The sequence below is a fragment of the Panthera leo genome, chromosome D3, assembly GCF_018350215.1.
Source record: "Panthera leo isolate Ple1 chromosome D3, P.leo_Ple1_pat1.1, whole genome shotgun sequence".
Classification (NCBI taxonomy): Eukaryota; Metazoa; Chordata; class Mammalia; order Carnivora; family Felidae; genus Panthera; species Panthera leo.
Window position 1 is genome coordinate 10,799,638 of NC_056690.1, and position 20,629 is coordinate 10,820,266.

The 20,629-nt window shown below is 59.5% G+C and overlaps 1 protein-coding gene across 1 annotated transcript; it reads right to left on the reverse strand.

Moving 5' to 3' along the window:
* Window positions 1-415: 415 nt before the first annotated feature.
* On the reverse strand, window positions 416-8,754 carry LHX5 (LIM homeobox 5). Its single transcript, XM_042911318.1, has 5 exons — window positions 8,582-8,754; window positions 6,324-6,547; window positions 5,336-5,613; window positions 4,481-4,646; window positions 416-783 (listed from the first exon to the last, which is right to left on the reverse strand). The coding sequence occupies exons 1-5, from the start codon at window positions 8,752-8,754 to the stop codon at window positions 416-418; spliced, it is 1,209 nt and encodes a 402-aa protein (XP_042767252.1).
* Between the last annotated feature and the right edge of the window lie 11,875 nt (window positions 8,755-20,629).

The window sequence follows — 20,629 nt, forward strand, 5'->3', positions numbered from 1 at the left end:
TTGCTCCCTTCCCTCGCCCTCCCTTCCATCTCTCTCTTTTTCTGATCCTCTTGTTTTAAAGACGGGGGGAAGCAGAGTGAGAAATAAGGTTACCAAATGCCACTCGGATGGCGGAGAGGGGGGAACGTCAGCCTCGCCGCTGGGCCTCAACCCTCTCTCGGTCCGAAGAGGCGGTGGTGGCGGGGGTCGGGGGAAGTCTAGGGCGTTGCTCGAAATCTCTCGACCCTCCGCAGGATTGACTTTGGTCCCGAGCACCGCTCGCGCCGCCGGGACGGCCCCGCGGGGTGGACACCGGGGCGCCCCCCGCGCGCCCCGCCGAGGAGCAGCTGACGCTGCGCGCGGACGCGAGAGGGAACCCCTGAGGGCGGCGTGGCGGTTCGGGCGGCTGCGTCCGGGGCGGCCCGGCCCCGCGGCCTTACCACACGGCGGCCTCGTTGAGCTCGGGGTTGGGATGCGACAGGGGTCCGCTGTAGCCGCTGGCGCCGCTCATGGGGAAGGGCGGGCTGGGCCCGCCGCTGAACACCTCGCCGGGCAGGGGGTGCAGCGCGCCGGGCAGGCCCGGCTCGGGGCTCGGCGTGTCCGGGTGCGAGATCATGTCGGTGAACCTGGGGTTGTCGGCGGCGTGCGGGCCGGCGAGCGGCGGCTCCAGCGCGCCCAGCGGCGTCGAGCCGGGCCCCGACGCCGCCAGGAAGCTCGAGTCGGCCGGGGACTGCGCCTGCGACGGCGGGCCGTGCGCGAAGAAGTCGTAGTTGCCTCCGGGCGCGTAGTAGTCGCCTTGGTAGTCTGCGGGAGGGGGCGGGGAGGAGACAGGGACAGGTCAGAGGCGGCCGGGCCGGGAGGAACGCGGACGGACGGACGGACGCGGGGGGAGGGGGGGCGCACACCGACTCAGGTTGGCGAGCCCCGCGGGGAGGCCTGAGGAGACCAAGGGAGAGGGCGGCTGGCAGACCAGGACACAGACACCTCCCCCCGCCCCCCCCACACCCGGGACAAGCGTCCCCGAGAGAGACCATGAGAGCTGCCCGAAGGCCCAGGGACCCAGGCTGAGAGACACAAGGACCAGAGCCAGAAGCACAGACAGAAAAATATCGTGACTTCAAAGTCAGAGGTTCCCCGACAGAGACAGAGAACAGTGGACACAGAGTCAGTGAACCATCCGAGATGGTGCCTTTGAAGTGGGGAGATCCACCGAGAGCCGGAGACACGGAAATAGCCAGAGACAGGGTCACTGGGAGATGGGCAGTGAACAGTGTGGCAGGGGGGCGAAGAGGGGACCCAGGAGGGAGTCCGCAGACTCAGGTCGGAAAAGAGACCCAGAGGCACCAAGCCCAAGGCAGAGACAGAGACCAGGGCGATCGCCTAGGATAAGCACAGAGAAAGGGATGAGATGGACCGTTGGTTAGAGATACACCGTGAAAAACCCATCGAGAGCCGGGGAGAGGGGGAGGCCAGGAGAGACAGAGGCGCCCACAGACCCGGCAGATGAGTCAGAGAGACCGGAGAAGAGCTGGGTGGGGGATGCTGGGGTGGCCAGAGACCAGAGCACCAAATGGTTGAGAGGGGACGGCGACCTGGGGAGGGGGAGGGGGGAAGAAGCCGGACCTGGTCCCCTGCCCCCTGCCTGAGCAGCAGAGCAGGGCTGAGGAGTTGGCCTGGGGACCTGGCAACCAGAACTCTGACAGCCCCCGGAACCCCACGGCCCTGGCCGGTCCTTCGCCCCCTCAAACACAGCCCTTGGACCTTCCGGGTGAATGTGGGGGTCCCACCATTTGTGCCGGCCTCACTAGAAGCCGGAACTTGAAGGAGGGAGGGTATTCGCCTGGTCACGTCCAACGCTTCGTGGGTACTTCAGCGGGAAGGCTGGGGCCTTCAGTCTCACCCCGGGGGGGGGGGGGCGGTTTGCCAGGACACCCAGCTTCGGAAACATTTGGGGACACTGAGTGCTTCTGAGAATCTGGTGATAGCTATGGGCTTTCTCCAGAAAAATGCACACATCGCATTTCCCCCCCAAAACCAGGGGGCGCAGGGGCTCCCGGTGACAAGCCCCCCTGGTTCTCAAGAAAATTGTTTCCGCATCACCTCTCACCTCCTTCCAGAACCCCTTCGCTTGGGTCTTTCCAGGCAGCCTCCTCCCCTCCTCCGCCCGTGAAGGTTTGAGGTGTGGGACCCCACGGAAGGAGCACCTTGTAGCGGCCACCGGTGACAATAACCCGCTTTGTGCGGTGGGAAAACCAGCGCGCCCCCAAGCCGGGGTTTCCTCTGCACGCCCCCCCACCCTCGCACTCCGTCTTGGGGGGTCTCCGTCGCTGGGGCGAATTCGGGACGTCCCCTGCCGCCGGCTCCCTTCCCTCTCCAAACCCCAAAATCAGTCCAAATGGGGGTGCCCGGAGGCGCGCGGCTTGTCGACGGTTTCGGCAACAGCTAAAGCGTTGGCCAATTAACTTTTTAAAAACCACTCGTTCCATTCTCCCCGAAAGCGAAGAGAAAGGTTGGAAGCGGCGAACTTGGGGCCCCTGAGGGACGGGGATGGGGGCCGGCCGCGGCTCGGGGCGAGCCGGCAAGCCAGCCAGGGCCGCGGCCCCCGCGCGCAGCGCGCCGCCTCCGCCCATATGGCGGCCGGGCCGGAGGTAATTGGAACAAACGCCGTCTGAAAAGGGCACAAAAGCCGCAGCTGGGGCTTTGTCCGCGCTCCCACGGGGAGCCGCCGGCCCCGCCGCCCAGCCCCTTTCTCGCCCGCTGCCGGCCGCCGCCGCCGGGATCTCCCAGCGCGGATTAGGCGGGGCTGCCTCCCTGGGGCTGGGGGGGCGGGGGTCCTGCCCCCCATTCCTGGAGAAAGAGGGGCCCGCGTGTCCAGGCCCCCGCCCCATCCAGCAGACGCGCGGGGAGAGGAGGCAGCGGGACCGGTGGGGGCACACGAGTCCTCGGGGAGACCTCGCTTAATTACCCAGGCGGGGAGAAATTCCGGACGGCACCGCCCCACCATCTCCCCGCGCCGGGCGGAGATCGTGAGCCGAAGGACGCAAAGATAGGTAGAGAGAGTTGGTGACTGAAGACCCCGGGACACGTCCACCATCCGAGCCGTCCTGGGCGTCTGCAGCCCCCCAGTCAGGGCCCTGCCACCGCAGAGTCTCTCCCCAGAACACAGCGGCCCCATATGCCCACAATTTCTGGCGGCCCTGGCCGGAGGTGAGATCTAACCTCCTAGACGCACAATGTGCGGAAGCCTTCCTTCCTGGGTCGGCCCGCGTGCCAGGCGCCCACCCGCGGGCCTCGGCATTGCCTCCAAACCCACGTTTCTAAGAAAAGTCACCTCTCCCCAATCCGGGACACCAGCCCCCCACAGGCCTGTGGCACTGAGCAACTCAGCAGAGATGTGTCTGAGGCATAGGCACTCCTGGGGGCTCTCCAAATTCAGAGGCTCAGAAACAAACAGAAGCGGGAGGTGTTTTCCTTGAGCCCAAAGGTTGGGGAAGCGCAGGACCTGGTGAGGGAGTTGGGAGGGCAGTGGGGGGTTGGAATGGGTCGCCAGGCAAATGCCAAGGAAATGGAAGGGGGGGGGGGTGGTGGTGAGGAGACTAGGGAGGAAGGAGAAGAGGAGGGAAGGAAGAAAAGGAGTGACCAGAAGGAGAGTTCACCCAGGCCTTGAACCCGGTAACAGCAACAGCAGAATTCTGTCTGCAGAGTCCAGCTCCTGGCCCCCTGCAGCTCCAAAGACCCGGAGTGGGGAACCGGGTTCGTCCAATTCTATCTAGTCACTGCAACCCTAATGACCACTGGCGTGCCTGGAGCTGGAGAGCGCGCGGGAGTCCTGCCCAGAGCGCCCGGCCGGCATCCTGGCGGACAGTTCCAGACGCCCAGGGGGCACAGCACAGCCATGGATGGATCCCGACCCCTCCATCCCTACTGCCCGCGCTGCCCTCCAGTGCCTGTGTTCCCGCTGGGGCCAGGGACACCAGGCCACGGGGCAAGGGGAGCACGAAGGCTGTGTGTCCGGCTGGTGCAGGGGGCAGGTGGATTTGCCAGCGCTCGCCTTGGCATGACGCTTGGGAGTGTGTGAGCCTGTGCGTTTCTTTGGGTATATTTGTCATTGAATGTAACTGGGGAGTGGCACCCACCTGTGTGTTGTTGTGTGGGATCATGTGTCTAGATTTGTGTCCACGAGGTCTCTGAACTCCAGTGTGTGTGCAAGGGAGTGTGTACCCATGAGTCCTGCGTGGGTGCGTGGGTGTTCATCTGTGTGTGTCGCTGTATGGGTGTCTGATTTGGGGTCCAGGAGTAGGAGAGTGCACACGCCTACGTTGCTGTGCGTCTGTTAAGGTGTGTTCGTGATTGTGTATGTACGTCCCGCGTGAGTAGAAGGGAGGGAGGGCGTCCCTGGCGGCCAACGGCGCCCGGGATCCGGACCTGCGTCCTCAACCCCCAGAACGGCACGGGCCTGGGTGTAGGGCAGCGCGCTCCGAGGTGGGGGGGGGGCCCTTACCTCCGTAGTAGGTGTACGGAGTGGACCCCAACATCTCAGACTCGTCCAAGCGGCCGCCCAGCGGACGCATGCGCCGCGGACTCCGGAAGAAGGCGTGTCTCCGGGCTCCCAGCGCGCTCAGTTGTTTCATCCTGCGTTCTTTGGACCGTCGGTTCTGGAACCACACCTGGGACAGAGCAGGGACTGTGAGCTCCGATCCGGGGTGCCCTCTCCTTCCTGCCCAGGCCGCTCCTTCTGGGTTCTATAGCCTCCTCACCAAGACTGCCCAGGGCGGGGGCGGGCGGATTAGGCCAGGAGAGGTGGAGAGGGGCTTCGGGGAACCAGCCAAGGGTGAAGGATTTCGCGGACCCGTGGGGCGACTCATAAAGACCTGGGCTTCCTGGTCCTCGGCCCGCCCTCGGCCTGACGGCTTTATAAAGGCCTCCCGCCCTGCACGGCCCTGGTCCCGGCCCCTCGGCTCCCCAGCCGGGCTCGGGCCGTTTGTCCGTCCGCCCGCGCACCGGCGCAGGGAGAGGGCACGTGGAGAACCTTGCCTTCTTCTCCGCTCCGAAATAGGAGAGGAAGGGAGGGGGTACCCCAGCGAGGCTTAAAACTCCTTGAACGGGGAGGGGGCGGGATTCCGAGGGGTGAAGTGACCCGCCCAAGATCGCGCCGTCAGGAGGTCAGCGGGGCTTTGCAGAATCTTTCGGTTAGGAGTTTGACCAGCCGGCCCTGACCTCGGGCACAGAGTCTGCCCTTCGGCAGACCCCAGCTCGGCGCACTCTTGGCCAAGGAGGCTGGGTGGGAGGCTCCCGTGGGCCTCCTGGCTCCGGGGCTCCTCTGGGCTGGGAAAGGGCGACCCGGGCCCAGCCGCACCTGGATGACGCGCATGTTGAGGCCGGTCTCCTGCGCCAACTGTTCGCGGATGTGGCGCGTGGGCTTGGGTGTGGCGGCAAAGGCAGCCTTGAGCGTCTCCAGCTGCTTGGCTTTGATGGTGGTGCGCGGGCCGCGCCGCTTCGTGCCCGAGTTCTGCTCCTCGTTCTCGTTGTTGGCCGTCTCCTTGTCCGACGACGTCGAGTTGTCCGTCTCCTTGGGGTCGTCCTGGAGAGGGTCCTGGAGGTCCGGGGACAAACTGCGGTCCGTACAGGATGACACTGCGGGGCGCACAGAGCGGGAAGAGGACCCCGGCGTCAGCGGCGGCCCAAGGTCTCTGCAACCGGGTAGCGGGTTCCCGCCGACCCCGGCGCGCCGCTACCCGCGCCGGGTTCCTCCCCAAGCCTTGCGACAGCCCCTCCCCCAGGGGCCCGGCGCCCGCCCACTCCCTCCAGGCGGGGCCCGGCCTTCGGAGAGACCCTTCTCCAGCCCTCTCCAGCGCTTTTCGGCTATGGCCTGGGTGAGGGGCAGGCACGCCCTCTGGGGGAGCCTGGCCTTCGCGGAGAGGGGACCGGGAGGAGGCCACAGACGCCTTCTCCCCTCTCTCCTTCCTCCAGACCCCACTGACCGTCCTCCCAGAGCGGCCTGAAGTTACCAGGAGCTGAAAAGATTCGGAAAGTGGGGGGAGTCGTGTGGTTCCAAACTGGGGGAGGAGGGCAGCTCGGAAAAGGTCCCTCCAGGGAAGGAGAGCGGGAAAGAGCCGGGAGTCCGTATCCGGGGGGGACAGACTCCAGATGCTGTCCCCCTTCACCGCCCCTTCCATTTGCCCCAGAAATGCCTGGTGGGAGCGGAGAGCGCCGAGCCTGGCACAGAACGCACACGGGGGTGTGGGGGGGGGTGGCGGGGGGTGGGGTGCAAAGTAGAGAGGGCCGGGCTGGCCGCGCCGCAGGGTCTCAGGGCCCCCGGCTGGGCAGGGGAGGAGGGCTCCTACCTGAGTTGAGGCTGCCCTCCTTGAGGCTGGAGGAGCTCAGGTAGTCATCCTTGCACACGAACTTGTTCTCGTCAATGACGTAGAGCTCCTCGCCCGTGGACAGCTGCTTGTTGCACACCATGCAGGTGAAGCAGTTGAGATGGAACACTTTGCCGCGGGCCTTGCGCACCAGGTCGCTGGGTGAGATGCCTTGCGCACAGCCTGCACACTTAGTGCCAAAGCGCCTGCGGAACGCAACGTGGCCTGTCACCTCGGAGCAGCCCGGCGTCCCATTCCCTCGAGCCCCTGACCTCTTCCCACACGCCCTAGCTTCTCAGAAGCCCCCCCCCCCCGCCCCGTCCACATCTGTCAAACGAGACCCCAATCCTATGCTGTCCGACTAGCGCAAGAGAGATGAGACAAATGTCCCGGGCTGTGCTTGGGGCTGCGACTGTCGCGTGCCTTGTTCAGGTTTGTCCACACACAGCTTGGAGCCTTGAGCCAAACACAGGCCAGAGCACCCCGAGATGCCAGCCCCCGTCCCTGCCAGATCCGCCCGGCTGCTCTCCTGAGGCAAACTCGGATCTCCAAGTTAGGAGGCGTTTTAAGCCCGGCAAGCCAGGTTTGGACCACCCCTTCCTTTGCCTCCTGGATGCTTTTCCAGCCTGCTGGGGCCCGGGTAAGGCCAGACGGGCCCGGATGGCAGGTCCTATCAACGGGGTGGGGAGCTCTTCGGAGCTGGACCCGAGCAAGGAGGAAGGGACCTTTAGCTGACTCCCAGTGCCACGGGCGCTGGAGGCCTTCCGGTCCGGGACCACTCTGGGACCCGCTGCAGCTAGTTGGGAGCCTGTGGACAGCAGGGCCTCAGAGCGATGGTCTCCGGAAAGCAGGGATCGGGTCTCCCCCGCCCCTCCCTGTCCCCAGTCTCTGGCCCTGGCAGGAGCTGGGAGAATGTAACCAGAAGGCAATCCTCAACCTGCACGGCCAGTACACAGGATCTCTCAAATCCCCCCTTTCCCGCGTTCCTGATCTAAATCCTTTTCTTTCTTCCTTGAGCGCTTGGAGAAGGCCAGCCTCCCCCCAAAATGGGTGGTGCAGGCCAGCACTGGGAGGGGGGAGGTGTGGGTCGAGGGGGAGAGTGAGGACCCAGGACTTTGGGGCCCCCCATCGACTCATACCCATGTCTCTAAACAGGGCGAATTTGGGTGACGTTGATGTAGTGAGGGCATTAGAAGCCATAAGTCACTTTTGGCCTTATCCGGCAGCGTAATTGGCCATATGCACCTTATCAAAAATCATTAGGCACTTTGCAAAGCAGCACCACATTAGGGGCCTCAGGCCTCCGGAGCCAGGGAGTTTACACGTGTAAAGCCGAGGCTGACATTTTCTCCCGTTCAAATTCCCTGGTGCCTGGCTGCTGGGGCCGGAGAACAGCCTTTCTCCGCGGCGTTAATCACGCCCCCCTTCCCTTGGTGCCCGGGAATTCGCACGCACAAAGCCGGCTCTGGGCGCCTGGCGGAAGCAGGCAGGGCTGAGCTGCCGAAAACCCCACAGCCTTTCAGGTCATCCCCTGGCATTTCCCAGCTGGGGAAACTGAGGCCCAGAAAAGTGATCCGTGGGTGGCAAAGGGAGGTGACACATCGCAGACTGGACCCTGGAGGTCCTGATTCTCAGCTTCGATTTCGTTTGGACACTTCAACGCGGGAGAAAATGTTTAAGGAGTTGGGGGTGGGGTGGGGGCAAGGAGGAGAAGGTTCCCTCCCTCCGTCATCAGAGGAGATCTTCCTGACCGAGTCCCCTCGGAGTTGGGAAGTTTCGGCTTGTCCAGGAGGGCTCTGGGGCCCTGGCCTGCGGGAGGTCAGCCCCTGGGCTCCCGCACTCTGCCGGCCGGGAGAAGCCTCCAGCAGTCCCTAACTTAGGCAAAAATTCTTCCTCTCTCAGAACCGGGCCTGAACTTCCACCCTGGGGTCGCAGCTGCGGGGAAGGGGCAGAGATGGGTGGCGAGCAAGTTTCTCAGGGCTTCTCCGCCCCTGCCCCACCGCGGCTCCAGGCCGGGCTGGAGGAGCGAACTAGAGACAGCGAAGCAGCGTTCTTCTGACTCCGCCCGGGCTCGGGCGCCTTCCCGGACCAAGGGCAGGAGGAGAGCAGTGGGCTGCCCCGCTTCCCGTTTAAGGTTGGGAGCCCAAGGAGGCTGCTTTGGCGGTGTCCCCCTGCCCGGGCGCCCCAGAGGAGCGCGCGCAGGGCGGGCGCGCAGGCAGCAGGGCGGCGCGGCCTCTTACCTGAAGAAGTCATTTTTGCAGTAGAGCTTGCCCTCGCGCGAGAAGCACTTCTCCGAGAGGTTGGTCTTGCACTCGCAGCACTGAACGCATTTGATGTGCCACGCGCGGTCCAGCACGTTCAGCAGAAAGCGGTCGAGGATGGGCCGTTCGCAACCGGCACAGTGCACCATCATAGCGCCCCGGCGGCTCGGGCCGCCCTGCCCTCCCTTTGGGCCCCCGGCCCTCGGGCCCCCGGGCCCCGCTGCTGCGCTCCGCCTCTTATCTCGGCCGCCGCCGGGCGAGTCCGGTCCGGACCAAGACTCAGCCGGTCAAGTCCTTGGACGATCGCTGGCCTGGCGCTGGGCTGCCGGGGGTGGGGTGGGGAGGGGTGGCCTTCACAGCCTCATGCCCCGGGCCGCGCGCCCCAGCGCTGGCTCCCGGCTCCCCCAGCTGTCTTGGGTGGCGAATGGCCTCGGCGCTGCGGAGCGGCTTTCCCCGGTGGCGGAGGCGCCGGCACTTTCCCCCACTTTCAAGCGGTCCCGATCCTCATCTTTGTCTGGCCGCCGCCTAATTCGCGCATCCTTATTCAGATTTGGTGACGTGGCGCGGCACGTAGGGGGCCCGGCGGCCAATGGGCGCGCGGTGGCCATGGCAACCTCTTAAATTTATAGCATATCTAAATTGGCTACAGCGTTGCGGTCCGGACAGAGCAAAAAAAACAAGGCATCAGTATTGTTGAGTATTAGCTTGTACCTGGTTCGGAGGCTAAGTAAGTATTACCTTCCAGTTTGGGGCTGGGGGCGCGGGCCGCGCGATCTCAGAACTGCATCTCCCTTCCTCTGTCTTCTCGTAAATATTTGGGGGCCAGGATTCCAAGGCCTGGCGGGAGAGGGACCCCTGCCCCATTCGCCATCCCCGGAACTTGCAGAAGTTGCCCGAGGCCCGGAGCGCGCTCTGCGTCCACCCCTCCTCGTTCCCAGTCCAGCACGCCCAGATTGGACTCCCTCGTCCCGGCGTCCCTGGGGTCTGCACCCTGGAGCTGCGACAGCGCGGTTCACGGGGCTCCCCGAGCCGGGCGGCTTCTTTTGTCACACACGGAGCTGGGGCCCAGCCCGGCCTTTCTCATGGGCCGAGAGACCGAGAGAGAGAGAGAGAGAGAGAGAGAGAGCGAGAGAGAGAGCGCGAACGTGCGAGCGGGAGAGCAAGCGGGAGCGCCAGCCGCGCCGCGCCGTTTGGGTATCTTTCCCCGCGCAGGCCCCAAACCTAGGTGGAGCGGGGCGGGGGGGAGGGGGAGTGGGTCATCTGGCCTGGTCCGAGACCCTGGCGTTTCAGGCCTGAGCGCGCCGCCCACGGGACTCTGGGGGAGAGGTGGGGAGCAGACGACCCAGGGCGGACGGGTCTTTCTGAAGCCAGCTCAGAGGTGGCGTTCACCACGTCTCTTCTCTCCTCCATGCACCTTCCAGATCCCGGCTCAGCCAGTCGGGGCACCGTGGTGAGTGGGTCACGCTTTCGAGGGGTGGGGGCGAACGCTAGAGGTTGTGTGGGCGCTGCTTGTACTTGGCGGCGCGTGCGGGCTGTGTGTACAAGTTCCATCCAAAGTCGAGCGAAGGAAGAGCGGCTCGGCGGGGAGCCGAGGGTCCTGGGCGTGTGGGGGGGGGGGGGGGCGGGGGGCGCTTGCAGGTGTGTGTGTGTGAAGAGGGAGGGGTGGGTCTGGGGGGTGGAGGGAGAGGCCCGGCCACCTCTCCCAAGGGGCCGACCTGGCGACCCGACTCACCAAGGCCGGGAAGCCTCCGCAGGATTTTTTTTTCCGCCCTGCTCGCCGAAAGTCGCCATTGGCCTACCGGGTAGGTAGGCCCTGGGCTGGGGCCAGAGAAGTGTGTTTGTGCCAAGACTTGGCTGTGAACGTGTGTTTGGCGCATCTACGGAGTTTGTTAGTGTCTGTTTGCTGTTTGAGAATTGCATTTTTGCCTCTATTTATAGTTAGCCATTAATCACGTGAATACATTTGGGCATGTGTCTTTTTTGGTGCAAATCTGTGTGTTTGCATTTGTTAATAGTTCTGCGCTGTGTTTTAGTCTGTGTGGTCTTGTTTCTGTCGGGGTGCGTGTGTGTGTGTAGGCTTACTTTCAGACACTCAAGCGGGAGGGTGTTTGCACGTGTGAGTGTGCGTGTGGATAATATTATCGCGTGTGTGTGCTAACATTGACGTGTAAGGGGACTTAAAAAAACCTGGAGGTGTGTGTTTGTGCGTGGGTGAGCGTGTGCGTGCCTGAGACACCGTGTGTGTGTGTGTGTGTGTGTGTGTGTGTGTGTGTGTGAGACTGAGCTAGGTTGTGCGCACAGAATTTTGTGGGTCTGTGCTTGTATGCCAGTCACTGTGTGTGTGTGTGTGTGTGTGTGTGTGTGTGTGTGTATGGCCTGTTTTTGTTTATGTGACTCCTGTAGGCTTTGGGGGCCCTGCTGTGTGTGTGCGGCTCGTATTACCTTTGTGGATTTGATGGGGGCAGGATTTCTGGATGCCCGTGTTGGGGCATTTGGTGGAGGCACAGAGATGCTTACTTCTCTCTCTGTTCCTGTCTAGGCTTAGCGCTGTCCCCCCGTCTCTAGGGGAGGCGATCTGGCTGGGGACAGGAGATTGACAGATGCTGGTCGCCAGGTGGGACACTGACCCACAGCTGGGTCTCTGAAAAGAAGTCCCCACATCGGGTAGCTTCTGCCTGATGGTGCTGTCACTCCAGCCTCTGGCTTGCCCAGGGACAGGTGTCCACACGAGGTAGCAGCGTGGCTGGTTAGAGCCGGGCTCGGCCAGTGGCCGGTGCTCGCCCGGTCCCCTAGGCCCAGCTGGGAGAGCTCCCAGAGCCCCGAACGAAAACCACAGTTTCTGGCAGCCTGGCTTTGCCCTCCCGGGGCATGAGGGGCCCCAGCCTCCAGCGGGGCAGGCTCCGGGAGGACCGAGAACGCAGGAGGAGAGAGGCGCCGGGCTGGGAGGGGAGGCCAACTGGGTTGCCTACCCCGCCTTTGTTTCGCTGGGGTTTCTCTCTCCCGCGTTCTCTGCACATCTGCTTTCCTTTCTGTCTCCTTTTCTTTCTTATGTTCAGCCTCTGTTCTCTTTCTGTTTTCCCTTCATCTCTGTTTCTCCATCACTTTCTCGATTTCACTCCGTTTTTATTTTCTCCCCCCTTCTTCTCTGCTGGGCGCCCAAATCCAGCACCGTGCTCAATGCTTCAGTGAACAATTCTCATCGCGCACCGCACAGCTCTTGGGGTGCTGGGAGACTCACATACAGTCATTAAAAGCCCCATCTGACAGCCTTCTGCCCTGTTCTGGTCTAAGCACCCCAAACTCACTGTCCTCCAACGCCCCCCCCCCCCCCCCCGACTGGGTCCTTGAGAGCCAGGTTACTGTGTCTTCCCAGCCCTGGCTTTGCCAACCCTGCCGGCTGCTGGGTGCTGTGTGCCGGGTTCCATCTGGGACAGATCCACCTGCCCTCACCTCCTGGATGTGCTTAAATGCCAGTGCACAGCCAGGCCCCAGCGGCTGTGATACCAGGCTGGGGAGGTAGCAGGAATCGGGGACGGTCTCAGAGAGCAGTTCTGAGTCTTCCGGAGCCTGGATGTGGTGAGTCACGAGGCCCGAGTGCCCGTTTGCAGGAGAAGAGAGCTCTGCTTCCAGAAGCCCTGCTCTGGCCTCTGCCTCCTGTAGCTGGGTTTACCCATCCCGTGCAGGACAGAGCCCCCCTGAAGTCACCCTGGGGGCCTCAGCCCAGCCCAGCCCCAGTCCAGAACCTCCATGCCCCAGCCCCACCGCAGGAAAGCCTGCTTGGCCTTTACCAGCCTTCCACCTTCCAGGGCGCACAGCATCCGAAAAACGCCGGCAGACCAACTATTAGACGAATTATCCCGCCCTAACAGCGCTAACAGATGGCGACCAGGCAGCGAAATCCGCTCCTATATGTAACTAATAAACCGCTTGTGTCTTAACAGGGTAATGCATGGAGATGCAGTGTCACTTATACAAGATGTTGATGGAATTTACTATATAAAAATCTTCCTCCTAGACTAAAGAGTATCAACATTACAACTCGACAGACGGCGGCGGGATAAGTAAAACAGACAAAAGACAAACAAGATAATAATCTGTTTCCAATCACTTAAGCCCTGTAGAGTTAGTAATATGTGGTTTGCATATTCCCCCTTGAGTTCGGTAATTAATTACCGGCGAAGAGGCACACACCCGCCCGGGGTGGGAGTTTGGAGGCGCGCTGAGCTGGGGCTTGGGGTGCTTCGCCCTTGTCTTCTCCAGCCGGGGACTCGGGGCGGCGGCCGGAACGGGGACTCTTCGCGAATTTGGAGCTGGCCTCCCCGCAGGCTAAGGAGGATTTTCAGTCGCGCCTCCCTAACTCCCTGGAAGCTCTCTTGCCTGGGGTGGGGCGGGTGGGTGGTTCTGCAGGCCAGCAGGAACCTGGAGCTTTTGTGGCGGCCGGAATATCTCCTTTCGCTCCTCCGAAGGCATCCCCTCCCCTTGAGTGGTCCGGAGCGGCTTGCTTTCTTGGGGGACGCGCGTTCTGAGGGAACCCGAGGGGTGCGCCCTTCGTTGGCTTCTCCGCGCGGCATCTTGGGCGGCGCTGCCGGTCCGCTCGCGACTTCGTTCATTACCTCCCCCCACCCCCCCCAGCCAAACGCATTCTCCGCATCCACCCCCCCCACCCCTCCCCCAAGAGCCGGCGCGGGCTTTAACATTAAACAAACGCAGCGAGCGCCTCAGAGCTGCGCTCTCGGCCGGGTCTGCGCGGCGGCGGCGGCGTTACAAATTGTAAATTTAAATTGCTCGCCGGATTCATTACTTCCCCTCTTTGATTTCAGCCAGCCGTGAAAAATTATACTGGTGTACCACTGAGAAACTGTTTTGCCGCAAAGAGCCCGCGCCTAATCACTGGCTTTCTCCCTCCGACAAAAGTGTAATTATTTTGTTTGGGGTGTAAATATAGGCCGCGCCGCGCACACACACTCAGCGTCCCGCCGCGCCGCCTCGCTCTGCCCGCCGCTGCGCGCAATCGGCCCCCGAGTAAGAGCGGGCGTGGAGGCTGGGCCCTGACGCCCGGAGGCCTGAGAAGAGCGCCTGGTTTGGCGCTCCGGAGAGACCCAGAGAGTCGAGCTGGCCGGCCGGGTCTCCAACCTCTATCCTCGGGAGTTCGAGTTTGCCCGAGGACGCCCGGAACGTGTGCGCCCTGGCTGGCCCGGGTGGACGCTGGTGGAGTGCGATGAGTAGGTCAGGGCTCCGGCGCAGGCCTGGATATCCGCACAGGGATGCAGAATGTGGGGGTGGACGAACCTTCCGGGAGCCCCAGGGGGTGGCCACCTGGGGGCAGCCCCGAGTCCAGGCAGGGAAAGTATCTGGGCCTGGGCCTCGCCGAGAGTGCCGGGACATAGGCGGAACCCTGGAGGACAGGGGCGATGAGGCTGGTGTGCCCCTAACGCTCTGCCTTGGACTGCTTGGTTTCCAGAACATCTCTGCGGGGTGCGGGGCCTTCCTGTCAGTTGAATTGCGCATGGCTTAATTAACGGTCTCGTTAACTGGGCAGGCCCGACCTGGAACGTTTAATCAAAAAGGCAGGGAATCCCTCTGTTTCCTTCCTTCCTCCCTCCCTTCCTTCCTCCCTCCCTCCCTTCCTTCCTCCCTCCCTCCCTTCCTTCCTCCCTTCCTCCCTCCCTCCCTTCCTTCCTTCCTCCCTTCCTCCCTCCCTCCCTTCTTTTCTCCCTCCCTTCCTTCCTCCCCCCTTCCTCCCTTTCTCCCTCCCTCCCTTCCTCCCTCCCTTCCTCCCTTCCTTCCTCCCTTCCTCCCTTCCTTCCTCCCTTCCTTCCTTCCTTCCTTCCTTCCCTCTATCCATTCAACAATGGCACTCTTCCTCAAGCCCCCTCCCTCCCCTGAGTTCCCTTGCCAGAGCCTGCAAGGGTGGCTCTTGAGTCTGAACTCAACCCCAGTCTAGTATCTGCTTGGGACTTTGAGGGGCCCGAGAGGGGCAAGCCAGCAGGGGTTGGGCAACACTGTCACGTTGGGTAGCTTTGGGACGGACTCGGGGGCCAGAAGACTGTGATCAGCTTCACGGGGTGGAGAGTCGGGTGGCCGGTGCAGGTCAGTTCTGCAGCCTTACCAGGCACTGGGGAGCAGGCCTGGCAACTCTGGGAGGGAGCAGGTGGGGAGGACAGCGGCTGAGCACCGCTTCGGGTTCTGGGAGATCCAGTCCCAAAGCGCGAGTGCAAGTGCTTGTGAGTGCTGGCCAGCTTAGAGACCCCGACAGTAGTGCGGTGGGGGCAGGGAATGGTGGCCCCTCTCTCCTTCCTGCAAGCCCCTCTCCTGGAACGCACCCTTCGGGAGCCTCTACTTGCCCAGCAAGCTCCTGCAGCCTGTATTCTGAGATTGGGCGCTGCGATACAGGGCGGGACTCAGGCTCCATTCGTTGGGAGGCCACCGGCTGGGGCTGATTCCCCGGAACCAGAAGGGGGCCCAAGGAAGACAGAAAAAAAAGGTGCAAGCCAGCCCCCCAACCCTTGAGGAAAACACTGAAGCTTTTGTTCAGAGAGGGGAAACGCTGCCCTTCGCACTTGGTGCTGAGCTTCGGGCTGCCCGCCGAAGCGCATCTCCCGGGCGGCCAGATAAGACGACGGTCGGAGCCGAGAACGGCTGGGATCCTCCTCAGCCTCGCCCTGGCGGTTAGGCCTGGAGGCCAGCCCCAGCCGTGTGGCGTCGGAGGGCCGGCAGCGCTGAGGGATCGGGCTGTGGCCACGGCTTCCCTGGCCCCATTGAGCGTATCTGAAGGTGGAGACCAGCTGCGGGACTGAGGGAGCCGTTTGGAAGGAGGTGCCTGCAACCCTACGCCATCTCTGGAGCACAAACGAGAGAGCTTTCTGGGGCCTCTAACCTTCCGATTTAGGACCCCCTACACTTTCTGGTACCCTTGAACCAGCGAGTCTGCGTTTGAGCCCGGATCTTGCTGCCTCTTTCTTTCCTCTTGGTCTTTTTCACGGTCTCCATAACATCCCTCCCGCCCTTCTCTCCCCGTTCTATCCCACCTCCTCTCCCCGCCCCTCCCTACCCCACCTCCTTTTTGTTAGCCTCATATGGGTTCCTTTAGAATCCGCCCGACTTTGGCAGCCTCGCGCTGTGTGTGTGCGTGCGCGCGCGCGTGTATTTCTCGGCTGCTAATGATTGTGTGTTGATAGAGTAAAGCAGTGGCCTCATTAGCCTTTGTTTAGAAGGTGTTAAAAGGGAAATCTGCATCGGAAAGCGGCGGTTTACACAGCAGCCGGGCTGAACGACGCACCGGAGCGGGCGGGGTGGGGGGGGGGCGTCTTCCCCCCACCCCCCGCCCCAGGCGTCGGACCTCGGGAGGGGGGAGGGGCCCAGGGAAAGCGACCCCCCGCTCCTTCCTCCCAAGGCGAGTATGTTTACCCCGCTGAGCGCCCTTCTGCTCCACGGGGACCTCAGCGGGGATGCGCTTTCTCTAAAACTCCTTTGAGCTGCCCAACGGTGCGCGGTGGCCTTTCTCCTCCAGGTTTCTTGGGGGGAGGAGGAGGGGAGGGACAGAATGCTGTTTAAAAAAAAAAAAAAATCCAGGGATGTTTTTTTCCCCCCTGAAGGGGATGGTGAAGCATCTTATTTTGGAGGGGAATACCAATCCGTCTACAGTGGCTGGACTGGGCTCCGGGTCTTCTGGCTGGTTGGTTTGTGGTGATATCTCTGTGCTCCAGATGCTGGTGTGGGGGCCCTAAGCTTCAGATCTGCAAGGGTCCGCTTTCTTTCCTCCTAACATATTTGCGGACTGCCAAAGGAAGTCCTCCTTGTGCAGGAGGCTCATTCTTAAACTTTCCTCGTCTATACCCCCACCCTAGGGCTCCACTTGGGGAACAAATTCTATGAGAACAAATGGTGGCTTGGCTGGTCGACTTCTCTGAAGCTTGGCAAAAGCGCAGAACTTTAGTGACCCTAGGCTACATTCTGTGTGTGTGTGTGTGTGTGTGTGTGTGTGTGTGTGTGTTAAGATTTGGAGAATGAGTTTCACATGCACGGCATCTCCTACTCCCTCGGGGAAGCAAGGTTTGAGGCAGAGGAGAACATGAGACGTTCTTTTTATCCTGGATCCTACGAAAGGGCCCAGAAAAAAAAAGTATTTTGAGCAGCCTCTGTGGGTGATGCTTGTTGAACTCAGAGCCAGATGCTTTCTTTGGCGAAAGGGAGAAAAACGAGGCTGATTTCGTGTGGTGGGATGTATAGTTTCTGAACACAACATAATCCATTGCTTTCTGCCAGGCTTAGGTTGAATCAGAAGAAACCCTTTCTCATCTTTCTGGCTCCTGTCTCCCAGTGGTGGTTTTCCTGGATTTGATGCTGTGGGTCTTGGGCCAAGCTCAGCTGGTCTGGGCGTCCTTGTGTGTCCACAGCTCGGGACGCGCATCAGCGAACCGTTCGACATCGCCGCCTTCTTTTTTTTTTTTTTTTTTTAGTCAAAGGCTAGGCGTTGTCTGGGGACAGATGTGGGGGTCTAGGACCTGGGACAGTGACAGCAAAACAAATTCCAAACCCAATTTGAACTCACCACGGAGACACCCCAGCCCCCAACACCATGTAGACAGAAGCGAGGTTCCTGGCGACGCCAAGTTAATATCAGCCGCCGTGATATGGTGGGATGGCATCAGGGCCGAATTCGGAAGATACGGGGAGGGGATAGGAAAATCCCTCCCTCTCCTCCACGCTCCCTCTCTCTCTCCGAAGCAGGTTTGGTGGAGAAGGCAGCAGGTGCACCGGCGGTCGCTACCTCGCTAAGCGCGGGCCCGGAGTTTGGACCAAGACAAAGACGGGAGCTGTCCGCGGTGCTGAACCTGCCGCGCCGCCAAGGGGGCAAACGGGCTCCTGTAACCTGCCCTCTCCTCCTTCACTCCTTCCTTCCACCTTCCCTTTACCCTGTGATTTTCGCTCTCTCCTGCGTTTGCTTCCCCCGCTTTGTCTTTCCTTAGCACCCGCGTCCTGTACACAGGTATATATATCAAAGAACAAAACAACTGACTAAATACGGTGTCCTCTCCTTTCTTCCCAAATAAATGATGTAAGAAAGGTGCATTTTAAGTGTACTCTTAAATAGATACAAGTAGGTATCGCTAACCCCAACGAAGTGGAAACTCATGCTTAAAACAATAGAACTGGGCAATAGCAGATGCCATGAATCTGCCTTTTGATTTATTCTAAAGAAGAGGCGAGGGGTTTAGACATCTTAGTTTCAGGAAAATCATATCATTGGCATCTTAACTTTTGGGTTCAAAAATATAAGAGCTGGAGAGGATTGGCAGTCAAATATGAAAGTGAACAGACTAAGACGTTTGCCTACAAGTCAATAGATGGCTTGTGAGGGTCACAGCATGGACATTAAGTTGACTTAACCCTTTGAGGCTGAGATGAGATCTGAAAAGGTAACGATCTCTAGGATTATCAAGATGGAAATGATTCCTTTCGAAAGTTTGGGTACAAAAGGGTTAATCTTGTGTTTCATTTTCTAAATGTGCACTGTGTTATCTAGATGCCTGGCATGGTGTATAACCAAGCATCGATTCCTCTGCTCAAATTTGTATGCAGTACTTGTCTAAAGAAGTTTGGGCAGGGGAGAAAAAAAATCACATACTTCCTCTGGAAGAGAAGCGCCCACCCATTTTTAATGCACACAGATCCGTACACGTTCCTTCTGGCATCTCATAGATACACTGCTTCCCAGAGAGCCCAGATACCCTGGGGCCACTTCTTATGGTCTTCTCTGAACCCTCCAATCCTCCCCACCACAGGGGTGTCAGCTAAGCCCAGTTGTTAGCATTGTCAATACATCTGGAGAGAGGTCCCTGTGAATTCAATGGAATAGATTCACTCTGGCTCCCCACCTGGGCATTCTAGAGCTAATTTGCCCCTAAAGGCAGGGGAACCAGAATTCTTAAACGGGGGGGGGGATTTGTAATAGGAGGCTGAATCTTTGGGTTGAGGTAACGAACCCCCATTCCGCCAAACCCACACTGTTAAAACAACCTGAGATATTCATTAAGGCGAAAGCCATCATCCTTCTGGATCATATACCTTTCAACCTCTTAGAAGAATGCAGGACAGAAACCCTGACCTTGAGTGAGTAAAGGAGAAATGAAAAAAAAAAGCCATTTATTGAGTGACCATTATGTGCATTTGATTCCTAATCTTCACTGAGATTCTGAAAAATGGTAGATATTTATCATGGCTCCATGTTACAGATGAGGAAATTGAGGCTCAGAGATGTTCATGAAGTTCCTTATGGTTATACAATGATTCTAACCTAGGTTTCATTGGTTCTGGAGCCTGTCCTTACTCTCATACCCCATGCTTTTCTGGGGATCACACTGATGGTTATACTGGTGGTTATATCAGTGGCCACACTGCCACAATCCCTTTGGGTTGCCCAGCCATCATGGCCTTTGGTCTGTATTTGGAAGTTGGCTTAAACTCTAAATCTGAAAGCGAGAAATAAGAATGGAGAGGACAGAGGAGCCTCCATTCATGTGGGTTAGGTGGGTATTTGCAGAATGTGAAAAGGGTCCTGGGCCATCTCACAGGAGTCACACCTAAGAGTCATCCTTACCTCCCCCTTTCTCTCCTGCCATGTATCCAATCCATCAGCAAATGCAGTTAGCTCTGCCTCCAAAATATATTCCAACCCATCTACTTCTCATCTTCTTCTCCATTATTACCCTAGTCTAAGCCGCCATCATCTCATCTATTTTATAAAAGTAGCCTCCTGACTGGTCTCCCTATTTCTCCTATCTTTGCCCTCCTCTGCAATCTATTCTCTACACGATAACTCAAATTATATTTTAAAATCATAAATCAGATCTTGTCATTCTTCTGTTTTTAACCCTCCCACGGCTCCCCAGCACACTTGGAATAAAATCCATACTTCCCACCCTGCTCTGCGGGGCCCTTTGTGATTGGCCCCCGCGCATCTCTGTAACATGCTCCCCCTTCATTGGCCCCTCTGCTGTGCCTCACACACTTCTAGGTTTTCTCACCTCCAGACCTTTTGCACTTGGCTTGCCCCTCTGCCCTCAGATCCTTAGGAGACTGGCTCCCTTCTGTCCCTTAGGTCTCAGCTCAAACGTCAAGTCCTCAGAGAAGTCTTTCCTGGCCACCTTCTCTAAGCACTCTGTCCTCGGTCACTCTCCAGTCTACCCCTCTGTCAATTTTCTTTGTAGCCCTTTACCAATATCTAGAATTATCCTACTTGTCTGTTTAGGTGCACGTTGTCTGTGTTTCTTCATAAAATAAAAGCTCCTTGAGGGCAGAGACTGTGTTTGTCTCGTTCACTGTTGAATCCCCAGTGCCTAGCCCAGTACCTGGAACAGAGCTGTTCAGTATGCGTGTGTCGACTGAATGAAAAGTAACTGATGAACCACGTGGTACAGAAGTGAATGGAGATGGGCTCAAAGCCGAGGAGAGACTGAACTGCATTTGCCTATCTTCTGGGCTCCACCAATGGAGCAGCCGCCTGGTGGGTTCCCAGTATGGAGAAGGGAAGAAAGAAAAGTTTGCCAAAGACCCCAAGAGGGCACAGTCTTTAGGTGGATTCTGAAAACCAGATGCAGAAATCACATTGGGGTGGCAAAGCAGGCTTATGCCTCAGAGAGTGATTTTTATTTGTTCTTGTCGGACCTGGAACCTTCTCTTGGTCACGAACAAAAGGGTGGCAATGGAAAAGCACAGCAAATCGGGAAGATATCTAAATTACAAAATCTTTCTTGAAAAAATCTAGCCAGTCCTACTTGTGAGAGAAGTAATACAGTGTGGTGTTAGTTAACAGTTTCAAACTCTGGAGCCCAATTCTCCTGGCCTGGAATCTGGCTCCACTGTTCACCGAATGGAGTTGCGTGACGGGGGGCAAGTCGCTGGGCCTCTCTGTTCCTCAGTTTCCTCATCTGTGGACTAGAGATAAAAATAGTATACCTATCTTGTAGAGTGGCCATGAGGGATTGCTCTAGTCTGTTTTATTTGTGTTGAAGTTTGGTATAGGAG